General features: G+C 37.9%; 1 protein-coding gene across 1 annotated transcript in view; it reads left to right on the top strand.

Moving 5' to 3' along the window:
* LOC129267329 (sortilin-related receptor-like) overlaps positions 1 to 15,611 on the top strand; it is a 66,393-nt gene that overhangs the window by 29,067 nt on the left and 21,715 nt on the right. Inside the window, exons 27-37 of the mRNA XM_064103218.1 lie at positions 1 to 99; positions 2,484 to 2,596; positions 3,701 to 3,808; positions 4,740 to 4,806; positions 7,137 to 7,243; positions 8,623 to 8,704; positions 9,788 to 9,993; positions 12,233 to 12,407; positions 14,034 to 14,134; positions 14,493 to 14,679; positions 15,395 to 15,492. The exon at positions 1 to 99 is cut by the window's left edge and continues 110 nt beyond it. Of these exons, the coding sequence (XP_063959288.1) occupies positions 1 to 99; positions 2,484 to 2,596; positions 3,701 to 3,808; positions 4,740 to 4,806; positions 7,137 to 7,243; positions 8,623 to 8,704; positions 9,788 to 9,993; positions 12,233 to 12,407; positions 14,034 to 14,134; positions 14,493 to 14,679; positions 15,395 to 15,492 (1,343 nt within the window). The remainder of the gene's footprint in view (positions 100 to 2,483; positions 2,597 to 3,700; positions 3,809 to 4,739; positions 4,807 to 7,136; positions 7,244 to 8,622; positions 8,705 to 9,787; positions 9,994 to 12,232; positions 12,408 to 14,033; positions 14,135 to 14,492; positions 14,680 to 15,394; positions 15,493 to 15,611) is intronic.

Consider the following 15,611-nt stretch of genomic DNA (forward strand, 5'->3'; position numbering starts at 1 on the left):
ACCTCAAAGCAGAGACAGACTACGTATTCACTGCCTGTATTTACGTCGATAGTACAGAGTTCAACAAACTTCCCTTGATCTCATACAGGACGCCAGCAGGTAACCATTTGAGTTTTAAATTGAATCACCAATTCTCACCATCGAGAACATTTACGTGAAACAGAACATCAAAACAACTAACATTATAGTAAAATGACGTTAGCCCAATATCATTATCATAGTTCAAATGATAATTTAAAAACTAAATCACAATATTTGTACATCTTCAGTATCATTTATCATAGCTTAAATGATAATTTAAGTACTAAATCGAAATATTTGTACACCTTCAGTATGAATTACATTTATTTCTGATTAAGATAATTGCAGTAATTTTTTAACTTACACTATTTACAGAAAACTTTAGCTTCTTTATTAACAATCATTATGTAGATATTATTTGTTTTAGGCAGTATATAGAATCATCTAATTCAAAACATTATTTCTTTTAGGCAGTATATAGACTCATCTAATTCAAAACATTATTTCTTTTAGGCAGTATATAGACTCATCTAATTCAAAACATTATTTGTTTTAGGCAGTATATAGACTCATCTAATTCAAAACATTATTTCTTTTAGGCAGTATATAGACTCATCTAATTCAAAACATTATTTCTTTTAGGCAGTATATAGACTCATCTAATTCAAAACATTATTTCTTTTAGGCAGTATATAGACTCATCTAATTCAAAACATTATTTCTTTTAGGCAGTATATAGACTCATCATATTCATAGCTTTATTTGTTTATGCCTCCACCAAGAGAACTGCAACAGCTCACAACCTGAGCAGTTTATTTCTACTTGGTCTAAAAGCCGTTCATCTACTTTTCAGATAGTCTATCAGATGGCTAATCCCATTGGCCCAAAATAACAAAGGTGGTTTTGAAAACCATCGGTTGAACCCGTGGTTTATGCAGATTTCCTGTAAAATTTACGCTTGATGTACATTGTATCTAACAAAAAAATGACCAATACTGATGCCCAGTTATGTCACAGTGCGCCATATTGACGCCTGTTGCAGTGGTTACCTATGCAATTTTATTAATGAGTCCACTGCTCAAAAAAGTGGACTCATTACTATACGCAATATTTAGGCGTAATCTATAAAGGAAATCTGCATAAACCATGGGTTCAACCAATGGTTTTCAAAACCAACTTTGTGAATTGGGACCATTTGGTCTACTATTGCATTGGACATATTGCTATTCGTCTATAATGGCAACTGTCTAATACCATCTCACTCTATTTCTCATTTAGTCTAATGCCCACTTTCTCTAATTTCCTATTTGTCTACTTATTATTTTTCATTTTCTCAAATGAAAATTTGGTTCTTAAACAGTTCATCTATGATCATATAGACTAAGTGGTGTTAGATTATGAAGATACTGGATGGGTATAGCCTAAATGGAAGTAAGATAAAGTGGTCAAAAGGGCTAAATGGCAATGGCCCGTATTCTGAACTCTGGTTTAAATTAAACCCTGGTTCAAAGTTGTGGTTTAAATATGGAGAGCCAATTGGGGCACAAAGCCATAACAGTACACATCCAATTTATTAACTCATATGACACTCAAATTGTCTGAAAATGATAACTGAATTATTTTGAAGTATTTTTCATCATTACGAAAGCAAAAGGAAACAGAATAGTAAACATAAGAAATACACATTATAAACAGAATGTTATAATTTTTGCCTCCCCATAATTTTAGCGCAGACTTTGACCATGGCCTATTAAAGTTAAACCTGACTTCAGAATACGGGCCAATGAGACTAAATGGTTAGTAGGTGACAAAAAGTGTAAATATTTTGGGTGGTGTTCTGATGATAAAACCTAGGTTTAACCCTAGTTTAAACTAGAATTTCAAACCATTCTTCTATGGAATGCTGGACTTCTTAGTATATCTCCCATACTCATGGAAATTATCATGTACCAATTCATTTAAATTTCATCATATTTTTGTATTTCACAACTCAATTCGTATTTTGACAACTTTTGCCGCAGTATCAGTGAATGAGTTGATAACTGGTATTCCTTTAAAGCACTTGTGGTCTATGTCAACCATGGGCCCCGTCTTACAAAGAGTTACGATTGATCCAATCAATTGTAACTCTATGGAAATCCATCAGTATCATAATTTTTTTCTACAGGAAATTCGCAAAATGACCTTTGTAAACATAGGAGAGCACACCAAAGTTGTCAAGAAATCAATTAATTTATGGATAAACATTCATATCTAGAGAAAAATTTGAACAAACATGCATTTTATATGTTGACTTTGCTGGCTTTCCATAGTTGCGTTTGATCGGATCAATCGCAACTCTTTGTAAGATGGGCCCCAGGTGTAACTAACAGGCCATCAATATACCCCCGTGAGCTTAAAGTTGTATCTTCCGTATGTGATAAACCTTCCCCCTCTACATGTATATCTTCATTTCATCACAGATGCCAGGGTTATTCCAACACCAAGCAGTGTTCATGCCGTCCTGAAAGTTGAGCAGGCTTTGTTGATCGTCAATGTTACGTGGAATTACAACACGCCTGGGGCTTTGTTTGAGGTAGGTGAAGGTTGGAATCCTAGTGATTAAAGGTCAAGTATACCCCAGAAAAAAATAGAGAAAAATCAAACTAGCGCAACGCTGAAAATTTTTTTCTGGGGTGTACTTGACCTTTAAGTTGCTGAAGAAGTAGAATCTCCTAGGCCCCAGTCACACATAAGCAATGTACGAGGGGCGCATGGACATTGAAATTTTACAATTTTGACAAGTGCGCTGTTAATTGCGATGACATTTTTTGAGCATGTTAGATTGTTATGTATTTGACACCATCTACCGTACATGTATGTGCTAGGGTTTTTGTGCATGCGCAAAAATATGCGCATAGTTCAACGCATGAATCTACTTGCCAAAAGAACATTAAAAAAATGAACAGAATGGGCTTGACCAACGCCAGGCATTCAGGGAGCATAAGTTGTTTAATCAGTGCAAGATCGGCAGCGAACAACTAGTGCATACCGAACGCACACTTAAGGTGATTCAAACAAATTTCCAGTGAACATGCAACGAATATGGGCAAGCTGAACGCTTGCTGAACTGGTCTCCAATGCACCAAATGTTCTTGCGTGATCCTAGCATCTGCACCTATAGCGTGTAGTCTTAAGGTATATAAGTGTGCCCTGCTTCACAAACTCGTCACCTCTCCTCCATCACTCATAGGTGATAACAGGGCGTCTTGCAAAGAGTTACGATCAATCCAATCAATCGTGACTCTATGGAAATCCATCAGTGTCAAAATTTTTTCAAAAGGAAATTTGCAAATTATCCTTTGTAAACAAAGGAGAACACACCAAATTGTCGAGAAATCAATGAATTTATGGATATACATTCATATCTAGAATTTTTTAAAATAAACATGCATTTTATTTGTTGACTTTGCTGGCTTTCCATAGGTGCGATTGATGGGATCAATCGCAACTCTTTGTAAGACGGGCCCCAGATGTTCATCCTGAACTTATAAATGATGATGAAGATAGTGATAGTTATACTGTAGATGATGATAATAGTAAAATAGTGATATGAATAATAATAATAATAATGATGTAATGGTTAATAAAACTATTACATCTACAACTATATAATTGATTTCCTTTCTTCCCTTTCAAGGTATTTTACCGTGCGGACCAGTCAGATGTTATTGTATCAGGTGGCCTGACAAAGAAGAAGTATTTTGAGATATACCACCTTGAAGAAGACAAAATGTATTATGTGTCGGTAAGTGGAAGTATCTCTTGTATCCATTCTTTCGCGCTGATTTTTTTTCCCCCGCTTATTTCTTTGTCCTCTTCCGCTAAGTTCTCTAAATATATGGATGGAGGGTTAGTGGTTCCAGGGTTTTGGGTGCATAATTAGGGTCAGATTTAAAGTTCAGAATTATGTTAGGCTCACTGTTTATATTTCAGTAGGGGCAATTGTTGCAGAAACAAATGTAATGGAATAATAATTGGCATTTATATAGGGCTTTATGAATCTACGACTGTTCAAACCGCTTCACAATTATTACCCGGTCACTGGATTCATAGCATTTCAAGCAGCCTGTTAGGCGCACACTTGATAAACCAACCACAATGACGGTTGTTTCCTACCGGTACCCAACTAGCACCTGGGTGAGAGTGGCAAAGTGTGGATTGACACCTTGCCAAAGGACGCTAGGCCATGTTGGGATTCGAACACACGACCCTCTGATTACAAGGCGAGAGTCAGAACCGCTTGCTATTATTACCCCGGCTTTAGCTCGAGCTACCATTACCAGCGCTCTGAGCATTCAAGGAATTAATCCTGCCAGGTACCCATTCATCTGGGTCGTGTGCAGCACAGTGTGGATAAATTTCTTGCTGAACAAAAACACGCCATGGCTAGGATTCAAACCCACGACCCTCTGTTTAAAAGGCAAGAGTCAGAACCACTAGACCATGACACGCCCACAAGAATAACAAGAAATCAAAGTCCAGTCATATTTCAGTTGAAAGTCAGTCAGAAACAGTAAGTACTTGGTTCCATTACTCTTAATTCCTTGAATGCACAGAGCGCCGGTGATGGTAGCTCGAGCTAAAGCCGGGGTAATAATAGCTAGCGCTTTGTATCCTCAGGCAAAAAGCGCTCTATAAATCCAGCTATTATCATTATTGTTATTTTTGTTCTGTAGGTATCTGCTGAGGTCGATGGAGTGACCGGGAATCGCAGCTCAGAAGTTTCAGTTTTTGTTGGCAGAGGTAAGGAATTCATTTAACACTGATATGAATAAACGAAATATTTGTCTTTATCCTAAAAAGACTAGGAAAGAGGGGGGGGTGGGGTGGTAATGATAAAGGATAATGAGATGAGATGATGATAGCGCTTACCACTTACTGTATCAGAACTCTCTAAGCGGTCTACAGTATGAATGAAGCATGATTACCCTTGCTTTAGCAGAGCAGCAGTTACATGCTCTGCATTTCAAGGAATAAATTCCTGCCAGGTGCCCATATACCTCACCTGGGTTGTGTGCGGCACAATGTGGATGAATTTCTTGCTGAAGGAAATTAATGCCTGAAGTATGATTTGATCCCTCAAGCCTCTGATTTTGAGATGGGAGTCAGAACCACTGCACCATGACTTGTCCATTCGATACATTATTCAAACCCAAATTCAATTTATTCACATTCATTAAAAAAAAGAAAAAAAAATCCGGGGGGGGGGGGGGCCCACTTCCATTGACGAGTGGATACCATGCGTGACCATGGGGTCTCAAATAGCACCCTAAAAAAGTATTTTCCATATTCTGAAAATGCACCCCTTAACAAGTATTGGTGTGTGAAACCCTACCCTTAAGTATTGGAAACAAAACGATACTCTTGGCAACTATTCCCTGAATTGAATCCCTAAACAAGTACAGCGATATTTTTGTTATGTCACAGATTGATGTCGGTCGTCGGTTTTACCTTAACTTACATCACTGGGTTTAGTACGGCCCCACCTCCCACACCTCGCGCAAATCATACTCTAAACATGTAGTGTTGATTGTTGGGGCAAAAAGTACATCCTTTATAACACATTTTAGTCTTAATTTTTTTATACCCTCGCAAATTTGACCCTAAACACGTAGTTGTCCTAGCGAATGTAGATACCCTTTTTTCATTATTTTAGTGTTTTTGACACCCTTATTATGTAACATACCCTGTCTTGAAAAAGACATCCTTTTTACATGTTTTTTGGTCGCGCATGGTATCCACTCGTCAATGTAAGTGGCCCCCCCGGGACAAAAATGCATAAAATATGTGAGCAATGGAAAGAAAATGAAAGGTAAAACAAGTATGCAGTGGATGTAGGGGATTGGCAAAGGCCAGAGATGTATCAAAACCAATTCCATTATGTGTATTTTTTAAAGTTAGTTTTCTGTGTCAGTATTTCAGTTAATCAGTAAATCACTCTTCCTTCGAGTTCATCATCACCAAATACTCTCCCATGACCATCATCATTATCACTGTCGTCGTCGTCGTCGTCGTCGCGGCTGTCGTCGTCGTCGTCGTCATCACCATCATCACCATCATCACCATCATCTTCATCATCATCATCATCATCATCATCATCATCACCACCATCATCATCATCGTCATCATCATCATCATCACCATCATCATCACCATCATCACCATCATCTTCATCATCATCATCATCATCATCACCACCATCATCATCATCATCGTCATCATCATCATCATCATCACCATCATCATCACCATCATCACCATCATCATCATCATCATCATCATCATCATCACCACCATCATCATCATCATCGTCATCATCATCATCATCATCATCACCATCATCATCACCATCATCACCATCATCACCATCATCACCATCATCATCATCATCTCCTTGTCGTCATCACCATCATCACCATCATCTTCATCATCATCATCATCATCATCATCATCATCACCACCATCATCATCATCATCATCATCATCTCCTTGTCGTCATCACCATCATCACCATCATCTTCATCATCATCATCATCATCATCATCATCATCATCATCATCATCATCATCATCATCATCATCATCATCATCATCATCATCATCATCATCATCATCATCACCACCACCATCATCATCATCATCATCTCCTTGTCGTCATCACCATGGCCTTCATTTTCAACACTATCACCATCATTCTCATTCTTATCATCTCCATCTTCATCATCATAATTATGAACAAATATTACCATTCTACTCTATAAATGTATTCATTAATATAATGAGTTTATTTCCTGGGTTGTCAGTTTTTAAAAGCAATCTGCTTATAATGACAATCCTTCTGCAAACTGTAAATGTTAAAATTATTGGTAGTAGATCATATTTGTTTAGAATTACTTTTTATTTAGTCAATTTTTTTCTTCATGATTCATGTCAAAAATCAATTACTAATATATTATGTTTGTTATGTAGTAAAAATTTATTATACATGTTTACAGATGTTATGAATGCAGAAGAAAACATCAAATCAAATCAAATCATTTTTTTTTTTTTTTTTTTTTTTTTTGCTTTCTGCAGGTACCATACAGCATCCCCCAACCAACCTGTCCATTAGCAATGTGAAAAAAGACAGTGTGGATCTTAGGTGGTCAAGACCAAATGAACCATCGGAAATACAAATAAATGTAAGTCCTGCTTGAATCAAGCAGTCATAGTGTGAAATTCTAGGCCAGTATTTGATTTGGAAAAATGATTACTGAGCCAACTTATCAAAAGTCTGTTTCATGCCTTTCAACAGGAATCCAACTATGTGTCTTTACATAGCGGCTTTCCTGCATTTCTTATTACTTTGTCCAAGATAAAATGTTAGGATTGGCAGTATAAAGCTTTTTGCATGGTTCATGCGGGAAAGACTCAACTATGACTTTTGACAAGATGCCTAAGCAAATTAATCATTTTTACTTGGCTTAACAAAATGCCTAACCCTTTGAACCTTAAATTATCTGGGGCTTTTGTGACCCATACCCTGAATTATTTGCACGTACCGACCACATTCACAAACTCATGATTCGAGCGCCAACGGCATCTTGCACCCGCTGGTACACCGCCCGGCTGAAGTTGTTTAGCTTCTTTTAGACCAAGTCTGTTGACAGGAATATCATCTTTAATGTCTGTTTTAGGCTGGTCCGCAATGTGCTGCACTCAACCCAGGTGAGGTAAATGGGTACCGGTAGGAAATAATTCCTTAAAAAGCTGTGTGCGCTATGAATGCCTAGCTTAGCCGGGTAATATAGGAGCGCCTTGAGCACCTAGCAAGGTGGATATGTGCGCAATATAAATACCCTATATTATTATTATTATTATTAAAAATCACTGCTTTGACTTAAATCAGATTTATCAATAGCTTCCCCATGATCAGCAGGTGATCTGTTACGCTGTGTGTTATGGCACGTGCCACACGAGCCTCCGTAGTAGAGTAGCATATTTTAGTCATTTTGGATGCTAAAACCTTTTGAAATCAATACCAATCTTGACTGAAATTATCAACTAAATAGTCCTACATGTACTAGAAAGATGATGCAATTTTTAAAAGATAACCTGACATTTAAAACCCATGTATTTTAAGTCACATGGCCTCAGGCTGGTATTCCGGCTTATCAGATTCAAAGAGTCAAGCCCGTATACAGATCACTTTGAAATATTCTACTTTATCAAGCAAAATTTAAGGAATATAGGTACTGACTTCCATCACGATCAATGTTCTTTGTTAAAGTTAGTTGATCCCTTTAAATCTGTCACTTTTGAATATATTGTAACAAAAGTAATTAGATAGGGTATTTTATTTTTCCAAATATCCACCTTGTTAAGTGCACAGGGTGCTCCCATATGACCCTGGCTAACCTACATGTAGGCTACAATAACTCATTTTGGCGCTTTTGAGGAATTACTTCCTGCCGGTACCCATTTACCTCACCTGGGATGAGTGCACCACATTTTGGATCAATTTCTTGCTGAATCAAATAATGCCATGTCTTGAATATAAACATTCCTACTTTCATCCCAGGGTTATATGGTGTATGCTACAGTGAGCTCAGATGAATTACCGAGAAGGAACATGATCAATTCAACTAAGACCAGTGTTACTGGTAAGTTGAGTATCCGGAAAACATTACATGAAGCTTATATTCACTAATTTCCACTGATTGAATGTTGTAAGCTACTGAAATCCTTGCATGTGATTGGCCCGGAGCAAATTTGTTAGTGGAAATCATTGACAAGACTTTTCATGAAACACTCTCCAGGGCTCCCTAACAAAAAGGTTTACAATCAATCGCTAAATACCTGTCATTTTTTTTTTCAGTTCTTTATAATGTAACCATTTATTTTGTTTGTACTTTGCTCTCCTTTTGACTGGTTTGAATAGATTCAATTTAATTCAACCAATGACCAATCACAATCATCGTTGCATGCACACTCTGTTTAAAATACTAACCAGGGACCAATGAGTGTGGTTCTTTCATATTTGCAATTCATTTCAAACCTTTGTGTTATGGAGTTCAGGGGCCCGTCTTACAAAGAGTTGCGATTGATCCGATCAATCGCAACTATGGAAAGCCAGCAAAGTCAACATATGGAATGCATGTTTGTTCAAAAAAATTATAGATATGAATGTATATCCATAAATTCCTTGATTTCTTGACAATTTGGTGTGGTCTCCTTTGTTTATAAAGGACATTTTGCAAATTTCCTGTAGAAAAAATTATGACACTGATGGATTTCCATAGAGTTACGATTGATGGATCAATCGTAACTCTTTGTAAGACGGGGGCCCAGGTGTCTTCGCCATGCAATTGTAACTTCTGTGGAATCGTTACCATTGGATGGCAAAGATACTTTTACAGTAGATGTAACTCAATTTCATTTTCAACTTATTTATCTCACAAAAATCACGAACAACATATTGAATTAATATAATTTATATACAAGACGATAAGCAAGAAACAAACAACTTGTTTTCATTGAAGCCCTGTAAGAATAGATGGTGTTGATGGGGTAGACGTACACTGTAGTAATAACTATTGTAGATAATAGTAGTAATGGCAGTAGTAGCATCAGTTGTAATGATAATAAACACTAGTGGTAGGAGTAATCTATTACAATTCTTTGTAAGGCTGTTAAGTGTTACATGTAGCTGTTGGAATTGACTGGTTTGTTGTTCTTGTTTTCAGTTTCCAATCTGTGTCCCGGTCTCCCGTACGTCTTTGAGATCGCTGCTTACAACAATCTAGGGCGGGGTTCCCTCTCTGCACCCAGGGAAGGCAAGACAATAGGCACTCCATACACCAAACCACAGAACCTGACTGCTACGGTCTTATCAAAGACATCCATCAAACTACAATGGCGTGAACCTATTAGCAAGCCAGACGGCAAAGTGGTAAACAATTATTTTATCATAATTCCATAGAAATAATAAATCTAATTGGTATTTCATAAAGCTCTTTGTAAGTTACAAATTAATTTTTAAGACCGGCTGATGATCCTTTCTTGTGGTAAATGATAACACACCAGATTTTCATAGGTGTTGCTGTAGTTCCTAAGAAAGGATCACCAGTTGTTAAGTCGCTTATAACTTACAAACGGCCTTATAAAACATCCATCTGATGGATATTTATTAAAGCTGTTTCTAAAGCTACTCGTGACTTGATGTACGACTGGAACATGTTCTTTGGTGCTAAGTCAGCTCTATAGAGATATACCATTTAGCACAAGAAAGGGTCACCAGTCATGACTAGAACATGTTTTTTGGTACTAAGTCAGCTCTATAGAGATATACCATTTAGCACAAGAAAGGTTCACCTGTCACGACTGGAACATGTTCTTTGGTGCTAAGTCAGCTTTATAGAGATATACGTCCAACTGTTTAACCCTCAATCTCCCGGGGTATTTTGATTCTTGTCATTCCCGGGGGGGGGGGGGGGCCATTATGGCCCCCCCTTAAGATCTCAGCCGTGGATTGCGCGATCACAACGAAAATTTGCATGATGGTAGAGAATGACGTAATCTACGCATTTGCATTGGTAAATTTCACTGAATTCATATATTTTTATTTTATATGAATTAATTATGCTAATTTATTCATGAAATCATACTTTTTGCTCTGATTCACTAAATAAAGCTCCTAGAATGCTATTTTTTGGTGAAAATATTCTTTATAGCATTCCTAACAATTGTGAATGAAAAAAATTCTGGTACCAAGACCGATTTCTTATGTATTTTATTGTTTTTTTAATTTCTTATGTATTTCTTTGTTTTTTATTGTTTTTTTGATGGAAATCGTTCCAGACTTAATTCTTATCATAAACAAGGCAAAATTTATTAAGTTTAATCATTAAAAGTAGAAATAATGATACATTTATGAATTTTGGCCAAATACACAATTTGCATTGGATTTGTACATGAAATCACGTTTATGAGCAATTTTGGGTCTGACATGCACTTACATAATGTTGCGTAATGTCGTAACCGCGTACGCGGGCGTCACAAATTTGGTCTCAAAATTTGCGCGAGACTTGAAAGTAAAAAGTCAGTGAGCGGCGAGGTCAAAAAATTTTGCGCAGCAGATATATCGCGAAAATTGTCGAGGGGGGGGGCCATAATGGCCCCCCTGGGAGAATTAGGGTTAAACATCTAACCCCCCCTTTTCCTCTCTTATCGCTCCTTTTCATTGACTGCTCAAGCCATGATAATTTGAAAGCATCACAACTTTTCATATGAACTAGAAAAATTCTACCTGCACTATGTGGTCCATAATTCATGAAAAGGTAGTATTCCACATATCGGGTGTAGGGCATACATACTGGAATTGCCCGTTACTGTTATTTGTACTCCATGCTTTTTCCAGATTGGCATGCAGCATGTAGAAGAATCCAAGGGAAAACAACAACAAAAAATAATAAGAATTTAGACAGCAGCAAAAGAGGTGCGCAATTACAAAGTGATTCATTTCCCTTTGTGAATGAAGGTATCATGGGTCCTCAGATCAGTTATAATTTTAGCAGTCTGTTGCTGGGCTCTATATCATCAAAATTAGTGATTGATTTTGGGCTGATTTTTACGATTGATTACAAATAGTCAGTGCAGTTAATCATTGATGAAGACCTGCACCCGGGGGCCCTTTCATAAAGCTGTTCGTAAGTTAAGAGCGACTTTAAGAACGACTGGTGATCCTTTATTGTGGTAAATTGTATATTCATTAGCGATGGTTACGCGCGTAAGAAAGGATCACCAGTCGTTCTTAAAGTCGCTCTTAACTTACGAACAGCTTTATGAAACACCCGCCTGGTCTTACAAAGAGTTACAATTGATCCGATCAATCTCAACTATATGGAAATCCATCAATGTCTTCTTTAGGAAATTTGCACCATGTCCGTGGAAAACAGAGAAGCATACTGAATTGTCAAGAAAACAGTGAATGTATGAATATCCATCATACCGAGAAAACATATTGAACAAACATGTATCTTAGATGATGACGTTGCTGGCTTCCCATAGTTGTGATCGATTGGATCAATCTAACTCTTGTAAGTTGGGGCCCAAGTCACTGTGTTGGATTTTGTTTCATTAATTGTGTGATATTTCCTCAACTATCATGCATCTTTAATTATCTCTTGTAGGTTTATGATATTGCGTATAACGTAGGAAATCCGACTGATTTCAGCATCCATACAAATGAGCTCTCATACACCATTACTGGTTTGCTGCCTGATGTAACATATCAATTGGCCGTCAGACTAGCAGTCACGTGTGAGAACGCACCCTTTGCCGTCGTACACGCAATCACACAGTATGGTAAGTGGTAAACATTATGCTCCTTTCTTTCGCACTTTGCATCACCATATAGGGGAAGGCGGGGTAAGTTGTGACACTTTTTGCATTTTGCATGATAGAATTGATAGGGCTAATAATATTGTAGAAATAAGTACCTTGCCTTTAAATATGATTCTTGGGAAATCTTTTTCACCTATATACAACTGTCTACCCTCACACTGAAAGTCGTTGTGACCTTTGAAAAAAACGATGTCAAGTGGCACAACTTGCCCCATCTGTGGGGTAAGTTGTGCCACCTTCGAGGGAAAGTTGAGCCACAAAAACTATGTACAAAATGTATGTGGGAACAACCAGCATGTCAATTTTTTATTTCAAGTCTTTTCACTTGCTAATTCTCTAAAGATACTAACATTCTCTAAAAGTAAAAGAATTGTCATGTGAATTTGCTCTTTTCTGCCTGCATATCGATGGCTTTTTAAGGTTTGATTTTGTTTTTATTTACATTACCATAAGAATTACCATGGCTCAACTTGCCCCATGTTTGTTGGCTCAACTTACCCCAGTCCGAACTTAATGCGATAATTTCGCATCCACACATATCTTATGTATCCATCATGTAAAAAACTGTGACGAGAATGAAGATCCATACCTGGACTGACAATGTTGTTCTTATGCTTTATTATATGTAAAGAAGTGTGTGTGTAAAAAACACTTATCTATTTCACACCCTTTTTTACTTTTTTGGCTGAAATTTGTATTTTTCCCTCTAAAAAAGTACTTTTTGTTTCAAAGTTGAAAACGATGTGGTGGGGTTAAGGGTTATGTAATGGGTCATCAATACATGACGCCACCATAATGTCTGACTCATTCATTATTGGCCTGGGGGCGGTGGCTCAACTTGCCCCTATGCTCAACTTACCCCGCCTTCCCCTACTGTACATGCTGGAAGCTACGTTTATTATTCATGTTTCTACCTGTGTGAACTAGTTGAGAGCAATGATGCATTTAAAAAAGGTTAAGCATAACCGATCAGAATCATGCATTGTATTATGAATGGGAGAAAAGTTTTGTCTCTTGACAATAGAAATGGGCAATTACTTACTTTTAATGGATAGGTCTTAAATCTGATTGGGTCCTCAGTCAGACACCAGAGATAACCATTTTTTTTCAGTCATTTAAGTACTGGACATTACCCCATGGCTTACTTGTGCTACATGTACACTGGGATTCCCTAAACAGCATCCTCACTGACGTCTATCGATGCCTTTTGCACAATCCATGCCAAGTATTGGTGGTCATTTTGATGGATTTTGTTCAGATATCTTTGGTGATCGTCACTGGTGTGTTGGCTCAGTTGGTAGAGCATCCGTCTCACAACTGGGAGGTCGGGGGTTCAAACCCGGTCGCGTCAGACCAAGAGACGTTAAAAGATGGGAGTTGCTGCTACCCTGTTTGGCGTTCAACGATTAAAGGGATAGAGCCTCGTCGATCTGGCGCTGCACAGCGGTTGCAGAGCCCACGATCAATTGGGCAAAACAAATATTTGGAGTATTTCATTTCAGATGTCTATTTCGATCAATAAAATATGGATTGTCATTTTTCATTTTTCAAAGCTTTTAAATGTTTAATGCCTCAATTTTTTTTCAGATGTGACGTTACCACCCCGATACTTGCTAGTGCAGCATAGTGACTTCCAGTCCATTACAGTGCGATGGACCTCACCGAGAGACTTCATGCCTACGCCAATCGTAAGTAGGAAAACTTGGGTGAAAAAAAACAACCATGCCTGCCCATCTGGACTTTTCCTATCATTGGAAAGACACCATTTATTCAGATAGATTATGCAAAATGTGTCATTAATTTGTCCTTACCCCTTGTTACATCATGGTCATAGAGTTGCCAATTTGAGTTTTGCAGCATTTAGTGATTTCATTTTGAAACAACCAGAACTTTTATTGTTCCGTGAAAATGTCTTTCTTTCCTCACTATATACTTAATCTTATTTTTCTCCTTTTATAACCTTATTTTATTACCATTATTGAATTTTCCTTTTAACATTACGGAACATGAACTTACCAAACCCCATTATTCCCCCCCCCCCAACAGGAATATATTTTATTCTACTGGAACACATCACAACCTACAAATCGCCACAATATCACGGTCCCTGCCACATCTGATAAGACCATCTCTAAAGAGGTATCTAACCTAGTTCCTGGAGCCAACTATTCCTTTGAGGTACAAGCCAAAGCACCGTCAGCTCGTCGCAGTGGACAAGTAGCCTCAACTACTAGTAAGTACATCTGTGATCATCTACCTCAAAACCACAATGTGTATGCCATGTCAAAATGTCAAAATTTATTGATTAACGATAACCTTCTGTAATCAACCAATCATTCAATAATTCAATTACTCAAATAATCAGTCATTCAATCAATGATGAATCAATCAACCGATTAATTAATCTAGCAACCAGAGAAATTATCAATCAATCCTTCTGTAATCAACCAATCATTCAATAATTCAATTACTCAAATAACCAGTCAATCAATCAATGATGAATCAATCAACCAATTAATTCATCTAGCAACCAGAGAAATAATCAATCAATCAATCAATCAATCGTTTAATCAATCAGTCAGTCACTCACTCACTCACTCAATCAATCAATCAATTTGTAATCAATCAATTACTCAGTCTGTCTGTCAGTCAGTCCGCCCGCCCGTCCATCCACCCAACCGCCCGTCCATCCACCCAACCACCCGTCCATCCACCCAACCGCCCGTCCATTCACCCAACCGCCCGTCCATCCACCCAACCACCCGTCCATCCACCCAACCACCCGTCCATCCACCCAACCGCCCGTCCATCCACCCAACCGCCCGTCCATCCACCCAACCACCCGTCCATCCACCCAACCGCCCGTCCATCCACCCAACCACCCGTCCATCTGTCCGCCAATCAACATTGATTATTAACCTTTGTATCCACTGTCTTTCTTTGGTCAGAACGTCCTTCCGTGCCAACTGAATTCCTTGCTATCTCAGAGAATGGTATCATCCATGTTTACTGGGGACCTGCTGAAGATACATGGAATAAATCATTGGTGAGTCAGTGTTTGGAGGGTTGTTTATATAGTAATCAGATGTTGTATACCTGATTGATATTGGTTAAGGTATGGATAGGGGTGATTGATATAGAGAAGTATAGTGGCAAAGAAGAGGG

Source organism: Lytechinus pictus, chromosome 8 (assembly GCF_037042905.1).
Source record: "Lytechinus pictus isolate F3 Inbred chromosome 8, Lp3.0, whole genome shotgun sequence".
NCBI classification, from domain to species: domain Eukaryota; kingdom Metazoa; phylum Echinodermata; class Echinoidea; order Temnopleuroida; family Toxopneustidae; genus Lytechinus; species Lytechinus pictus.